A 16,733-nucleotide genomic window follows, 5' to 3' on the forward strand; every position below is an offset into this window, starting at 1 on the left:
GACCGGTCTCTTCCTGTACTATTTACAATGTAACACGCGGTGAATAGCAGTAGAGCAGGCTCTTCATCGGGTCGAAACCCCAGCCCCCATTTCTGCATAGCCAGGTGCGGCGCTTTATAAGCCACCCTAAGGTAAAGCGCTTTCTTTCCTCTGGCGTTTGGGTTCGTTCTGTGCTGTGTACACATCGTACATTTTTTTTAAACCATATTTCTTGCAGCTGTCTCGTTTTAGGTATATGATAAAAACAAATGTAGTTTTCAGTTTCAGTAGACTCCATATCCTATGTTTACAGAGTAAGGTTCAGCCCCAGACAGTCCAGTGAAGGATCACAAACCATGGTTTAGCTGTGTGGATAGGTTGTGCTCAGGCTGGGATCTTGTGGGCCGCTGTGTTACGTTGAAGTGGGTGTCTTCACAACAATGCAATGTTTAATTTAGTGTTTATATAGCACTCACCAGTTTAATTCTCTCTTGTGTAATACTTGTGGAGTAAGTGTAAACACCTCATTAGTCATTGTTTCCTTGGCTTCTTGTGGTGAAAGGTAGAGCTCTCTAAGGAAGCCTATTTCCAGCACATTTCATGGAGATCTCTGCAGTGTGCGTTCAGCCAACTGACTTATCCTCCTAACATGGGTTTGAATATTTTCTCTTGGTGTGGGGGGCATAAAATATGGAGCTGGGCACTAACTCCTTCATTTTTAATCTCCTTAGAATGAGGGCGAGGCAGACCATTTTGCCTCTTTTAAAGGTGTAGAATGCGTAAAGTGCCCCAGCTGCTGTGTACAGGGCGGAGATTTGGGGCTACGGCTACCACCAAGAGCTCCCCTCTCCAGCTAGAGGAAAACTGCATATACTAGAGGCTTCTACACCTTCCACCGACTGCCACCCGTTGCATCGTACATGCAGCGGTAAGCCAGCGTCACATCAAGGATAGGGTCCAATTGGCCCCCCCAGTACTACTTTGGGTTAGTATATGGGTCAATCCGCAAGCCCATCTCTGTAGAGATGCCATCTTGGACTGTCTTAGTATTGAGGAAGGGTGTGCTATTCCTTGGCTAAGTTACATCTCAAAAACATTCCAAGCATTTGGGTTGGCCAGTCTCTTTATGTCCCGGAAGAGCATAAAGAAAGAAGACAAACTACGGGTCAAGAGTTTGTTCTTGGAATTTTGTGAAGCAAGTCGGTTCCAAACTGAACCAATGAAAAACGCAGGTCACGCTTTTGACCTCTCATTCGATCTCACACAATGGGAGGGGTCTCTCCGTTTCCGTTTTAGTGCTGGCGCGGTTTGGCGGCTCATGATCACTGCCAATCAAGCCGACACCTTGGGGAGGATCTGTTTTATTCTGCTCCTGTGATGGGGCCTCTGTGCAGTCGCTACTACATTACATGTTTTCTGCAATTTTTTTTATAATCCCCGCAGTCTTCTGCTCAAACCTCTTTTGAAATCATCGGGACATCGCAGATGCAGAGCGGCCTTGTACCATCTGCAACTTTCGAACCCAGCAGCCATTGGCTTTAGGGTGCGCTCCTTTCTCAAAGCCGCAGTCCGAGCTAAGAAAACCATGGAGGGCTAATTACTCTTGATTGATTTCTGCCGATAATACACTGATATAACGTGATCTTTGTGTGATTCTGGAAGTACGTGTCTGTTGCTTTTAACTTTAGTATTTTATATTTACAAATGTTTTTTCCATATCTTTTTACCTTGCACTTTGCACTTTATAGGAGTGTAGCCAAATGTCGATATTATATCTGTCCATTTTTAACATAAGGGTGGACGATTTGACTGTCCACATGATCTTCAGTGTCAGTTTCTCCTATTTAAGCATTGTCAGTCTGCATGATCTTGTGGTTTTGTTTTTTTTTTTTACATTTTTCTGCTTATGGTTATACTGTATTGATTTGTGTCATTTATGACCATATTCGGCTTAATAAAGATTATTTGACTAACTGACTAACTCCGTCAGTGAATGGACCACGCAATCCGAACCTGTGGCAAGCAATGGCACACTGATGCCCTCTGCGCCCATTAGCATTATCAGCTAGGTAGATTTCACAAGATGAAATGGAATGAAAACTAAAGTGCTGCTTCACCCAAACATGGAAGCCCCTCCATACTAGTTATGAGGCCTTCAGGGGAGGGCTGTGGTGTTAACGTGTACAGGTGCACGTTTATTTAGGTATTTATAATGTTCTTTTACGGGGATAGTCACACAGGTGGTGGCTGGCATATATTTAGGGTGGTGAGACAGGCAACATATGGGTGGCATTAAGATAACTTAAAGGCCAATTACCTTTCAGACTTGTCACATAACGTCCTCCACGCTCCGGTGTCTTCCCTCCTGGAAGCTCTGGACCGGGAAACGGCACTCTCCAATCCTGGCACTTCGCTCAGCATGAGAGGCACATCAGGATTGGAGGGAGTGGCCTCTTGCAGCGCTCCCAAGAGCTCTGGAGGCCTGCACTTTGTCTAACCTAGCGTGGACTTTAAAATGCGTATGTCTGGCGGGCTTCGCAAGACTACCATCCAAAGAAACATGCGCACTTTAAGCATAAGAGCAAAGCTCCCTGCTCGGGGGCAATTTTATGGAGTGGGGGCGACTCAACCTCGCTCTCATGGAGGAGCCGCTCCTGTATCTCGGACCTAGACCCAATGGGCAGTGAAGCATTTTAGCCGAACAAAGGATTCTGTGTCATTCTGGATGCAGGGCGGACATTCACGAATGTAGACATTAACCACCTGTTTGAGCCCCAGAGCATAAATCCTCGGCACAACAGCGCAATATAACTGTCTTTACCATCAGCAGAGAAGCCTGTTGAAGGACATATGTGGAGGGGTTGGTGAGCAAGTGACCCGTAATGTCTGGATATATGGCTTGCAACAGAGAGCATGTGTTATGTCGTGTTTCAAGACCCTTTCCCCAAGTGACAAGTCATTCGTCCAAGCCAAGGCACCACCAGTAAAGGCGCAGAGCTCGTCAATATCACTCTAGCGGCGATTGCACTATTGATAGGTGTCTTAACACAACACACCCCATCTCCTTTACAAGACTGGCTTCAGGTATTATCAAAGCGGCAGCGCAGAAGAGCACCCCTTTTCCCGATCCCACCTCCGCAAGGAGTAGGATGAAAGCACGTCATACAGGGATCCAGATTGCGGTGCTGTAGCCCATTGTGCAGATTTCAGGTGAAAGCTTAAACACCAATTTCCAAACAGTAGTCACAGGATACATAGGCTGTGGTTCTCCGTGTTCTGGGCACGCTCTACCGTGCATCATGCGTGCCATGAGTAGCACAGCCCGTGCCCACAAGCACCTGGAGACAGGGCACGAGTCGGGGGTACAGGCGGTTACACGGCGTCCACCCACTCTTTTCACAGGGTGGTTGCCCAACATTGGCAACGTCTGTGGCTTACCCTGCGAAGATCCCGGGGTTTCCTTGGGGGCCCCAATCGCCGGCACGTCTTTAGGCTTCGCTAGATCGATAAGCTGCTTCGCCCTTTCCAACGCGTCCGCTCCGACAACACCCGCTGCACTCACGTTCAAACCCATGCCCCCCAGCCAGGGAAGCACAGCTGCTAAACTGAAAACAAAATCGGGAGGCAGTGTTGGCACCCCCCCAGGTGCGGGGGGAAGAGGTACCGAAAGTGCAGGCAGCGCCGGGACTGGCAGTGTTGGCGCCGGGATAGGATTTGCAGGTGCAGGGGGAACAGGTAAAGAAAGATCAGGCACCGCTGGCACCGGAACTGCTGGTACTGGCACCGCTGGTGCGGGAGAGGGGATAGGAGGTGCAGGTGTCGGTGGCGGGATAACAGGCGTCGCGGGGAGCAAAGGAACAGCCCCCCCCCCCACCGGGTCGACAGGAAGAGGCTCGCCTGCCGGGGCATTAGGCAATGCGGGAATTACGGGCAAAACTGGGGCCCCACCATTACCGGGGACAACCCGCGCGCCTTTCTTAGCCCTACTCTTCTTTGGCAAGGGAGGAAAAGCTTCCCTTGGAGGTAAAGCGTCCCTGCGCGACCTCCCCGATGGCCCTTCCTGCGCATCTAGCCTTTCTGCCAGCTGTGCCATGGTACTATCCATCTCCCCAATCTTCCTCATGAGCGCGTCTAAAACAGTCGCTATACCTGGGCGCCGCTCGCCACGTTTAGCCTTCGGGGGCATGACTACACTACTACCTGTACCAGATTTTTACCAATGGTTTGATGGAGGAAACACGCGGGCCACTTCACCCTCGCTACCGGAGCCTCGCTACTGGCTAACCCAGCAGGGCAGGTGGGCACAGGCTCCAACCTGCTTGGCTCCCAGCAGCGCCGGGGTGCAGTCCTCTGACCGTGTCCTCAGGCACCCTCTGATGGTTACTGCCGCCTCACACCGACGAGAAGGCACCTGTCAGCACCTGGAGCTGCTTTTACACGATCCGCGTAGTGCCTGTAAAACCACAGCGTTACACACCGCGCCTTCCTGTTATTTAGAAAAAGAACAAAGCGATTAATATATTTTTGCTGCAGTGTAATAATAGTAGGCGCCTGATGGCATACAAAATAAGGTGAGTATCAAAGGCTTCTGACCACGTTAATCCCCTGCAGCCTCAAAAATAAACAAATTCCCTGTTGGAAACGTTCTCCCTGTTTATGAAACCCCCAGCCTCTCAGTTCCCTAAACACGAAAAAACACCCCAGTGCTAACCCCGCCCTGCAGGCTGTACAAAAAACCCCCTACGCAAGCGTTACCATTCAATGACACACACACACAATAAAACGATACCGAATGGTAGACGTGCCCCGAGGAAATGGCAATCTGCCCCTGCGCTTTGTACAGCCTTACGTGCACGTGTGGCCTCCGTAAGCGCGAGCGCTGCGGGGCAGTGTCCCGAGGCGCCGTGCAGCAAAAAACAGTGTTCTACGGTACGATGGTAATCGGGAAAGGCCTGCCCCCTCCCCAGTCTGTACCTCTAGGCCTCTGCGCTGGTGCGAATGAAAGGCTCTTGCCTTGGGGGCCGACACAGCAAAGTGCCCGGAAACCAGCAAACGGACCGCTGTAGGCCGATCGAGCCGCCGCCCACGCCCACAACACCTTACCTCCGTCAGACGGAGCCCGCGTCCCCCACCACGAATCCGCTCTGAAAGTGGGGAAAGTAACCGAGTCCGCCGCACGCCTACAAAGCTGCCGCCGACCCTGGCTCGACTAATGTCCCCGTCGCTTGTCCTCCTGATGCCACATGGAATGTCATGTGTCGTGACGTCATGTGCTTTGATAGCACGCATCAAGATGTCACTTGCATACTGCCTGACTTGGTCAGTCCCCCCACTTCTTTTTTTAGGACTTGATCCCTGCCTGGAGGTCCCTCTCGGCTGTCCACTTTGACCTTGCAAAGCATGAACCTTTGTGTGCGCGCTGTGTAACAAGTGATTTGTTGGTTTAATCGTTTAAAATGAGTTTTACGTGTGTTATACTAGATATAAAAGGATTGATTAATAAGTCAGTCACATTTAATTTTGATTTAACTGTAACGTAATTATTGAGTAAATATAAATACATATTTAACCGCAATAAAATAAGGTATGCGTGTACAACCAAGGCCCGCTAATAAATTCATAGTTTGTTGAGTATAATAATCAATTCATTTAACAATATACATTTTTACACTGATATACAGTGCCTAAATAAATAAACATTTGCCCCTTCAAATCGAAAGCAGCATTTTACAAGCTGACTCAAATGTACATCAATCATTTAATAACTTATTTAATAACAATAGTTTAATTAGACCATGAATATTAATGTTATGGTTCCGTGGCATTTTGGGTGTTCTTGTTGTGATATTTTTATTTTTCGTGAATTGTAATGATTTTAAGTAATCACACAAACTTTGAACTGGGGGGAACTAATTAGACCATTATATTGCTTTACAGTACTAAATATATACATGTGGCACAATTGATTCAGATCAAACACAAACAGGCACATGCTAAAACGTAAATGAATGCCCTACTAATATTATTATGGAAATACTAATTTAATTAAACAATAATTGAACAGTCCACCAAACAAACAAAATTTGCTAAACGACTCCATGGTAGCATTTTATTAATGCGATGAAATAGAATCCGCTTTCCCTCCTTGTGAAGACTCATCTCTACTATGCTGATATTTCACCGCTCAGAAAAAGCTGCAAACCCTCTTTGGTGGTGGAACAGCACAGACACCATTTTTTTTTATCATGCTGCTTGCTGTAAAAAACTGGACGTAGCAGAGCTCTTTACAGCAGTGGCATTTCCAACGATAAGTGCTGTAATGTAATAAAACTATATACACGTTTCTAAACGTTGTAAGAACCCACTTTAAAGACTCCAGCTTTACTAACTCGTGAAAGAGGGAATGTTTGTCTAAATTCGAACTCGTTATCTGCAAAGCACATCTTTTAGTTTCTGTTCACTCACTGACCCAGCCTGCAGGCACGGTTCTGTAGATACAGCAGAATGTGTCTGTCTACCTCGGTTGAGAACAGATTACATGATGTGAAGGGTGCACTGTACAGCTGTTGATATTTTTGGGAGGTTAAACCTGCAGAGTGCCTGCTGTTGCTTGGCGGTCAACTGTGTCTAAACAAGCTTGTTAAAGCCAATAGGTCGCGCCTATGCAGGAGATATTGGCTTTAGCCAACATGTTTTAGCCAAGTTGTACACCAGTGTGGTTACTGTTCAGCATTACTAAAAGGCAGTTGTGTAAAGTGGAGTAGAGTGGAGTAGAGTGGAGTGTTATGGAGTGGCTCAAAACGTTTTGGAGTGTAGTGGAGGATCGTGAAGTGAAAGGGCATAAATGGAGTAAACTTGAGTAGAGTAGAGTTGAATGCAGTAAATTGTCATGGATCGCATGAAGTATTGTAGAGTGGAGTGGCTCAGAGCAGAGTTGAGTGGCATGGAGTGGAGTAGATTGTCTTAAGGTGGAGTGGCAAAAAGTGGAGTAGTGTATGTAGTAGAGTGGAGTTGAGTGTTGTGGAGTGGTGTATAGTGGAGTAGGGTGGAGTAATGTTTCGTAGAATAGAGTGAAGCAGGGGTTTAAGTTGGGTGAAGAACTGGGGGGTCTCAAAGTGGCGTGGTCGATGTAATTATGGGCATGGCTTAAACACACGTAAGCTAAAAATCTGTACTTAGCATAGTGTGCCTCCCGACGGGTATTTTGCTGCTTCTGTCATTGCTCACAGTAACAACAAGTAACATCACTCCTACAACAAGCCAGGACTATTGGCTTTGTCAATGGTTCTTAGCTGCATAAGATAAATAAGCAACAACTATGTCTTTGTGGTATATAATGTTCAAAATGTTTCAGTTCTGAAATGATGAGACTGTGAAAGAACTAAAATGAGTCTTTTTGAAGTTACCTCAAAGGCTGTGAAGGGTGGTACTGCTCCAAACTTAACATATATTTTTTCACACTAACGGTGAGGGCAAAAATGGAGAGCCCGATAGAGACCCCTCTCAGCACCTGCTTTTTAGAACTGCCGGTGCTGAGCACTGGCAGGACCCGGCCCACTTAAGTCCTGGAGTGGAGTAAAGTACTATGGAGTGACATAGAGTGGATAGTTTCTAAAATGTTAGGCCATTGGGAATCTTAAAAAGTATCCTCACAATAATGAATGACAGTTCGGCATTTTTATTAATACTAAGTCATTTCATTAAAAAATAAATGTTTTATTGTTAAAAATCTATATTTACAATCCATTCATAGAACAGCTTATAATAATCATATTCCAATCATAATCAAAACATCAACAGAGTAATGGACATTCCAAATAATGGATGATTTTTGCTGAGCCATCTCAACTTCATAACCCAGAGATGTTGAAATTCATTGTTAATTCTTGTGAGTATTCCTTTATGTTGTTCTTTGAGTGGTTATTGTAACCACTGCCAACACATGTTTCCCGGCATATACAGATGCTTCTTAGGGGCTGTAAAGGTAAACAATATTCTTATAAAGGGCTTGAATTATAGTCAATCTACCCAAATTGGAAAAACAAATTCTTGATTACTCGCTAATTCTGATCAGTGTGACTAAGATGCATAAATTGGAACCATTCTATATAGATTCATTTTGTTTTATGAAATACCCAATCAAAATATTATTTGTCTTTTCTCCAGGAGAGAGGGGCAAAGATACCAATACTAGAATTTATCCTTAGTTGCACACTGTCAGTCTGATTTCATAAGCTGCTGGTATGGTCATTACACCAAGAATTTTCACAAAATCATCCAAAACCACATTCTTACCTCAAATTTTGTTAACAGCGTAGCTCACAAATAGTCTCAATCAAAGAATAATGATGCTTTGAAGTGAGAGAGTAGTTATATCGGTATGTCTCAATCATGAACCTTGCTAATCACACATGCAGATAGACTAAAAAAGGGTACAAATCCCACTTGGAATCAAAGTTCTTTGCACCAACCGTCACAAGAAATTCAGATTTTTAATGAAACTATTCTTACCTGCCAGACCCATGTAACCGATCCTACTCTAAAGATCCCCACTTCTGTTCAGTCTTCTTAATGAGAATCTCAGTTTTGTCATGTCTATATATGTATTCTGAAGAGAACAAAATAATTACTGAGATCCAATGAAAGACCAAAAGGAAAATTCTCTAATTGTATGCCAAATTAACTGACTATACTACCATTACGCAATTAAATCTTAGAACTATGTCACTGAGATCCATCCTAATTGGAATTACAGTTAGACTGGTAGGGCCCACTTGTGAATATATACATGTGATCACTTTCTTAAATAAAGTTCTCGAAAAAGAAGTTCAATTTAAAACTATCATTGTATTGCTTACCTTTAAGTTAAAAGCAATATTCTTAATAGCTACATCTACAAAAAACACCAGTCTAGAGTAAAAAAAGGGATTTCAAACTGATGATGTCTGTCCAAAACCATTAACTGATGATAAACCAATATTTCGAACGATTCATCATAAAACCTACAATTTTTTATTTCTTAAAAATGCACAGGGTAACCATTAAGGGCCTAATTACGAATCTGGGGGTCCAAGGCCCACTAAACTTATAAGGCACAGCGGTCAGACCACTATTGAACCTCTACAACCGCTGCTCCCTGATGGTGGTGCGGCGGTAAGGGGCTCCGGAATATGCTGATGGTGCCACTGCAGCACCCCCATGCGTATTAAGAGTTTCAGGACCGCCAGCAGTGTGATGGTGGTCTTTACTTCATGAAAAGGCTGGCTGTCCTGAAACAAAGGGGGCCCTACAGCCCTCCTGTTGCCCATGTGTATGAATGGGGATGCATGCTGGGGGGCACAACATGTGCCCCCCTGTGTTCATGCACCTCAGTTCCTGCACGGCATGGACTTTACTGTCTATGCCTTGCAGGAACTTTTTTGGGCATTCCCATTGCGGTGCCCATTTTCAGAGGCACCACCAAAAAAAGCCAGCCAGAAATGAAGAAACTTGTAATCTGGTTGACGGTGCACACATGGGGTTGGTGCTGTGTGAGGTCACCAGTGTGGCGGTCCCCTCCCGCACCTCCAAACTCGTACTCAGGCCCCAAGTTTCATAAAAAAATATGACTATAAATTCATGAGTCATTTTCCTCATTAATAATAATAATAGTATTTTTTAACAAATGACTTGGTATTTATAAATATGCTAAATTGTCATATTCATTATTGTAAGGATACTTTTTAAGTTCACCAACTTATCTTTCGGTTGGGTTAATAAAGTCAGTGGGTCAGAGCTTGCGCAGGGCCACATGCATCTTTTAACCCAAAATATTTGAACTTGATAGAGTAGAGTAGAGTGTTGTAGAGTGAAGTAGAGTTTAATGGAGTTGAGCATCCTAGAGTGTAATATCATGGAGTAGAGCGGATTAGAAAGGCCTACAGTGAAATAGCGTAAAGTACAGTGGTGCAGAGTAGTTTTGGTATATAGTGCTTTGGTTTTGATTTAAGTGGTGTAGAGTGCATTGAGTGTAGTGACGTGGAGTCGAGGGTGTAGAGTGCAGTGGCAAAGTAGAGTGGTGCAGGGTGAAGTTGAGTGCAGTGGCATAAAGTAGATTGTTTCAGAGTAGAGTGAAGTGGTGTAGAGTAGAGTGGAGTGGTGCAGGGTGGAGTGCAGAGTAGAAGGGCATAGAGTAGAGTACAGTGGTGTAGATTTGCATAGAGTGCATTGGCATAGAGTACAGTAGAGTGGCATAGATTTGAGTGGTGTAGAGTGCAGTAGTATAGAGTGCAGTAGTGCAGAGTAGAATGGTGTAGAGTTCAGTAGAGTAGAGTGCATTGGCGTAGAGAGGTGCACAGTGGAGTGGTGCTGAGAGCAGTGGCATAGAGTACAGTGGTGCAGGGTAGAATAGAGTGGCCTAGAGTGCAGTGGCATAGAGTGAGGTGATGTAGAGTGTCGTAGAGTGGCGTAGATTTGAGTGGTGCAGAGTAGAGTGCTGTGGCATAGAGTGCAGAGTACAGTGGCGGAGAGTTCAGTGGAGGAGAGTGCAGTCTTGTAGATTAGGGTGGTGTAGAGTGCATTGGCATAAAGTTCAGTGGTGTGGAGTATAGTGGTACAGAGATCAGTATCATAGAGTACAGTAGTGCAGGTAGAATAGAGTGGTGTAGAGTGCAGTGGCATAGAGTAGAGTGTTGCAGAGTAGAGTGCAGTGGTGCAGAGGACAGTGGGGTAGAGTGCAGTGGCTTAGATTGTTGTAGGGTATAGTTGCATAGAGTGCAGTGGCACAGAGTAGATTGGCATAGAGTGCAGTGTCATGGAGTGTTTTGGTTTTGAGTAAAATGGTGTAAAGTTCAGTGGCGTACAGTACAGTGATGCAGAGTGCAGTGGTTTAGAGTATTGTAGAGTATGGTGGCATGCAGTGTAGATTTGTGTAGAGTCCAGTGGCATTGGTTTTGAGTAAAATTGTGAAGAGTGCATTGGGATTACAGTGGCGTAGAGTACAGATGTGCAGAGTGGAGTGGAATGGCGTAGAGTAGTGTGGTGCAGCAGAGTAGAATAGAATGTCATAGGATGCAGTGAGATAAAGTAGAGTTGTGTGGAGTGGAGTGGCTCAGGGTAGATTGGAATAGAATGACATGTAGTGGTACAAAGTAGATTAGAGTGGAATGGCGTAGAGTGGAGCGATGCAGAGTAGAGTGATGTAGTGGCGTAGAGTGGTGCAGAATAGAGTTGCATACAGTTCAGTGACGGCGAGTGCAGTGTTGCAGAGTAGAGTGGCGTAGAGTGAAGGGATGTAAAGTGGAGTTATGCAGATAAGAGTGGAGAAGTGCAGGGTAGAGTAGTGTAGAGGTGTAGCATAGACTGCAGTGGTGTTAAGTTCAGTGTCAGAGAGCATAGTGTTGTAGAGTGGACTGTCGTAGAGTTCAGTGGTGTATAGTACATTGGCGTAGAGTGCAGTCCCATAGAAAGCAGTGGCGTAAAGTAGAATAAAGTTGTGCAGAGTGCAGTGGCATAGTGTTGCAGAGTAGAGTATAGTGGCCTAGAGTGCATTAGTTTTGAGTAAGGTAGTGTAGAATGCATTGGCGTAGAGTGCTGTGGTTAGGGTGGAGTGGTGGAGTGCAGATTGCTGTGATGTAGAGCAGAGGGGTGTTGGTTAGAGTAGATCGTTTCAGAGTAGAGTAGAGTGAAGTGGCATGGAGTGGTGCAGATGAGAGTGCAGTGGTGCAGAGTTGATTAGAGTGGATTGGCATAGAGCAGACTTATTACCGCTCTCGGTGGCAGGGCGGATTACTTTGCTTAAAATGGTGGCGCTTCCCCGGCTGTTATATTATTTCCGGACACTACCGATCTGGGTCCCACCGGCCACGTTTCGACTATTACGATCAATGATAGTCGGATTCCTCTGGGGCTCGGGCCGCCGGCGGGTGGCCCTCAAGACCCTGATGCGGCCGAAGGCTGAGGGTGGGCTTGCGGTGCCGGACTTCGAAAAGTATTATTTAGCGGCGCAGCTCCAGACCTTCACCCAGGAGATCGCTCGGGAATTCCGGGGCCCAGAAGACAGGAGGGGAACGGGTATGGCCAGGCATGTTCTCTCCTTCATAGCGATGCGACAACGGTTGGCCTTGCAGGACTTGTCGATGGAGGAGCGGACCGTTCGCCTGTGCTGGAACCGAGCTCGCGCCCGGGGCCACCTGAGAACACCGTATGCGCCCGAAATACCTCTGGGGATGCTAACGGCTTTGCCCCATGGTGGCGATTGGTCACGGTTGGCGAACTGGGAGGACGCCGGCCTACAGCTAATAGGTGACCTATACGAGGACGGGGCGCTCTTGCCCTTTCAGGAGCTCATTGATCGCTTCGGGATTCCCCGCGGCGACTTTCTGCTGCACTCGGCCCTTGTCCGAGCGATCCAGGCGCACTGGAAATGCGGGCAGGAGGAACCTCCTTTATCCCCGGTATGCCAATACGTGATGATGTCTGCGGGCACGGTGAAAGCGGTCACTTGCCTTTACGGCAGACTGATCAATGAGGGGCTGGCTCCCCTCACTACTCTGAGAAACCGTTGGGAGGAGGACATTGGCAAGGAGATCCCGGAGATGACCTGGTCCCAGCTGGTGCGGCGAGCCTGGAAGGGCACACGCCACGCCCGCTTTCAATTGGTCCACTACTACGTGCTCCATAGAGCATATCTGACCCCGGTGAAAATCAGGCGATATTTTGCTACGAATTCGGCGGAATGCCCCAGGTGCCCGGCCCAGGAGGCGGACCTTCTCCACATGCTGTGGGCCTGCCCGGGATTGTCATCCTATTGGGTAGAAGTGGGGAAGACCCTGGAGGAGACGACGGGGAGATCCTTATCGTTTGACGCGGCGGTGGGACTCCTGCACTGGTTCCCTCATACCCCCAAGAACAAAATATCTAGCAAGTTCATTGATTTAGGGCTGCTCCTTGCTAAACGAGAGGTGACCAGGAACTGGAAGGCACGAGCTGGTCCGACAGGAAGCCGGTGGCACAGCGAACTTTTGAAGTGGGCGGCGGGGGAGAGCACGCTAAGATACCAGCTAGCTTGGAGGCAGCGTAATGAGAAGGCACAGGAGGCAGCGCTGGAGTGGGAGACGTTAGTGCAGGCCCTTAGGGATTATTGCGCCCCCAGCGACTCTGAAAGTGAGGAAGCAGCTCGCCCCAAGTCCCGATAGACGATTGCACTTTTCAGCTCTGTTGCTTTCCCCATGGGTCCTTTAGCAGATCCTGTTGAGGTTGTTGCCGTGCGCTGATGGCGGGGGTGGGTGGGTTCTCGTTGGTTCGTAGCGTTTTTGAGGGTGGGGTTTTTCTTTCTGGGTTTATAGGCTTGTTTGGAAAAGCAGATGACGGACAGTGGATCATCCGGACCAGCCTCGACATCCTTCTGAGCCCCCATTGAATTTCGCCGCCCGACCCTAGGGTTGTGGGCTGAATGGCTGTGTAAGAAACTTACGGCGGGGGGACGGAGGGGTGTGTCTCATTGATCTTGCTTGTTATATAATGCTGGTCGATTATGTAACGATTTACTGATTCCTGCAATAAAAATATATTTAAAAAAAAAAAAATAGAGCAGACTTATCCGAGTAACTTGTTAGCTACTTGTAGCTCTCCAACTACCCATAAGTAGCTCTCCTGTGTAAAGCCTGGTATACTAAATTTTAGAAGCTTTTGCTTGGTAGTATTAATATATGTATGCAAAAATGGAAAAGTGTGTATTTGAGACAAAAATGTAAACGGGTCTGATGTGGTCAGTATTAAAATTCTAATAATGTTAGTAGCTTGGGATGATTTTCATTGAACATAAGTAGCTCTTACTACAAAAAAGGTTGGTGACCCCAGGCATAGAGTGCAGTGGGGTGGAGTGGTAGAGTGCATAGTAGAGTGGAGTGGCCTAGACTGGCATGGTGGAGTGCAGTGATCCATAGTAGAATAGTGTGCATTGGCATAGAGTGAAGCGGTGCAGAGTAGAGTAGAGAGACATAGAGTAAATTGATGTAGAATACAGTAGCTTACAGTGGAATCGTGCAGAGTAGAGTTCAGTGACGCAGTGTGGAGTGCAGTGGTGTGGTGCAGAGTAGAGTGGAGTAAAGTCGAGTATGAATTGAGTGTGGTAACACACTGCCATTATAGACAGCACACCTTCAATTGAAATGACAATTACATTTGAACAGACATTTAAAAAAAATGTGTGCTCAAAAAAATAGCATATTACAGCTGTCTTCCAGCAAACCCAGAGTAGCTAGCATGATTGTCACATAAACCCTTTTACTTTGAAGTCAGAGAAAGAAAAGTAAATATCAAGCTTCCTCGGAAGATAGAGCCTGACATTTACCCTCTGTCTGTGAATGAACAGCAAATGTGACAAGATAAGAGCAAGGTTTGATGGCCTGTTTACAGAAAGCGAGTACTGGTGAAAGACTACAGTAAATAAGGTATGGGCCATGGAAGGGACGAACTCAAGCTGGACAGCCTAAAACAAATAGAGCCAGTAAATAGATAGCAAGCAAATGTGTTACAAAACACAAAGCCAATGGTAAGCAATGGGCAGAATGCATTCCTAGGTAAGTATTCTGATTGTCCCTAAGATGTTGTTAACAAACAAGACAGCTACGCTGTCTTGTAGACTTCAACCTGAAAACAAGCCTTGGCAAAGCCAAGAGGTCTCACCTATGCTATCTGTTGGCTTTGGCAATGTTTTGTAGCCATGCTGTACAGCGGTGCAGATGCTTTGCGGTGTTGCTAAATCTAATATTTAAATGTGCTATGACACAGCCATGGCTAATGCTCTTTTTTTAAATGTATAAGCACTGGATGCAGCATAGTCCTTTTTTATTGTTATTATTTTTAGCAGTGCTGCACAGTAGCCAGGCTGCTATACAACATGTCCAAGAATCATTGCAAAGTCAGTAATGCTAGTGCTGTACATCAGGAACAAAAGGCAGAGCCAGTAGTCTCAAAAGCAAAGCCTATTGACTTAGTCAATGCTTGTTTTTTGTCATTTTGTAGATGTTATAAAATCCCATACAGTTTCCATATAAGTGGTGTACCGCGAAGGCAGTGGGGGTGGTCATTGAGTTTGTAATTTTCTATGCTGTTGTAGAGTTTTTGGGATGTGCTTGTTCCATCTGTTGGCACCAGCGGCGGCCGCTGCTGGTAAGGGCTTTGGGTATTTCAAGAGATGAATACGAGGGAAAATTAATTATTTATTTGATTTTCCCTTGTGGTTGTCTCTCGATAACCCCCCCCCCCCATCCCATCCAGCCCCACCGTTCTTAGCTGCTGCGGCTGGTTGTCACTCCAAACCAACCAAGCTTTGCTTTTTTGATATTTAACCCCTTCAGTGCCCATGACGAGCTGGACTCGTCATGGGCTGCGGTGGCGCTGTGCCCATGACGAGTCCAGCTCGTCATGAACTCCGCCCGCTAATAAAAAGCGCGGCACTGGGCGGGGAAAGGGGCGGGCATGCGAGGGGTTAATTTAAATAGTTTTCTCCCTGTACTTAGAGAAGAAACTTATTTACAGACATTTGTTACTAATTGTTATTGTATTTTTGTGCACTAGTGAGTTAATTGCTATGAATTTTTTGGTTGTAGCTTGATATGGGGGGTGCTTTACTTAACGCCACATTAAAGTACTACACAATGTCAACTATGTATACTTCGTTTTATCTTCTTTGAACAATATTTTATAGGAACCGTTAAAGCTGTTAAAATAATTGTTCTAAGTACAACGCATGCTAATTGGGTTTTTTCTGCTCCTAGCCTCTGCAGGTTCTGTTTGCCGGTGAAGCCACCCACAGAACATTTTACTCTACTACCCATGGAGCACTGGAGTCTGGCTGGAGAGAGGCAGAACGCCTCATCCACTTGTATGCTTTGTCAGAACCGCAATGTAATAAACCAAAGCTCTAAAAGGAAAGGAGAGACGAGGCACGCAGAGGCCAGAGGCAGCAATTCTCTATAGGTCTGAGCATGGACGGAAACTCCTGGGCAAAACTGTAGCTAAGCCATGATCTAAGACTCAACCAGGCACGCACTTGGCGAATTAATGAGTGCTCCAACTACTGACTAGAACATCAAACTAAACCAACACCCTCCAAGTTGCAGCAGACTGAAGAACTTATCAAAAAGAACTGTGGGTGGCCATGATTTCAGAGTGTACCAGAGCTGCCTCCCTGCGGGAACGAGCCACTGAGCATTGCACATTAGTGGGCATTCCTTTTAGGTTGCAAGTTTACTTTCCATTGTCGTTCGTCCAAACCTCTGCTTGTCTTGAGCTGTAGTGACCATGATTGATTTTTTTTATATTGTACTTTTAGTGTTTCTATCAGTTGATTAGAGGCAAGCCGATTGCCTCAATGGAAAGAAAGACCACTCTGAAATGCAATTAAGTCGTTTAGAAGACTTCGCCCTCTCCCGAGCTCCAAAACTAAGCGAGTCAGCCTAACGTGCCCACCAGCTTCTGTATAGATCAGTCTGTGTGTCTTCATTCTAGCCATCTCCAAATAATAAAATATGCATTTTCTGTGTCCCCGGCGTTTGTGTTCAATCCCCGTGGATTCCAAGTCTGCAGAAAATGCCTCAAGTGAGTTAGCTTTGAGATGTAGAGTGACTGAGTAATAGGAGTAGGAAGTCATCATTGGGTGTTGGGGGGCTGACCAGAATGCAAAGGGGTGCTGAGAGGGCAGACATTAAGCGTCTGTGACGACAGCGGATTTTGGATTACTACCTGGACAGTATTTTACAAGAATTTTC

General features: G+C 46.1%; 1 protein-coding gene across 2 annotated transcripts in view; it reads left to right on the forward strand.

Moving 5' to 3' along the window:
- The window catches only part of PAOX (polyamine oxidase), a 382,337-nt gene extending 365,830 nt beyond the window's left edge, over positions 1–16,507 (forward strand). For both annotated transcript variants that reach the window (XM_085608703.1, XM_085608704.1), the window contains exon 8: positions 15,741–16,507. In XM_085608703.1, the coding sequence (XP_085464829.1) occupies positions 15,741–15,890 (150 nt within the window). In that variant the 3' untranslated portion in view covers positions 15,891–16,507. The remainder of the gene's footprint in view (positions 1–15,740) is intronic.
- Positions 16,508–16,733: the final 226 nt, after the last annotated feature.

Source organism: Triturus cristatus, chromosome 1_2 (assembly GCF_964204655.1).
Source record: "Triturus cristatus chromosome 1_2, aTriCri1.1, whole genome shotgun sequence".
Taxonomy (NCBI): Eukaryota; Metazoa; Chordata; class Amphibia; order Caudata; family Salamandridae; genus Triturus; species Triturus cristatus.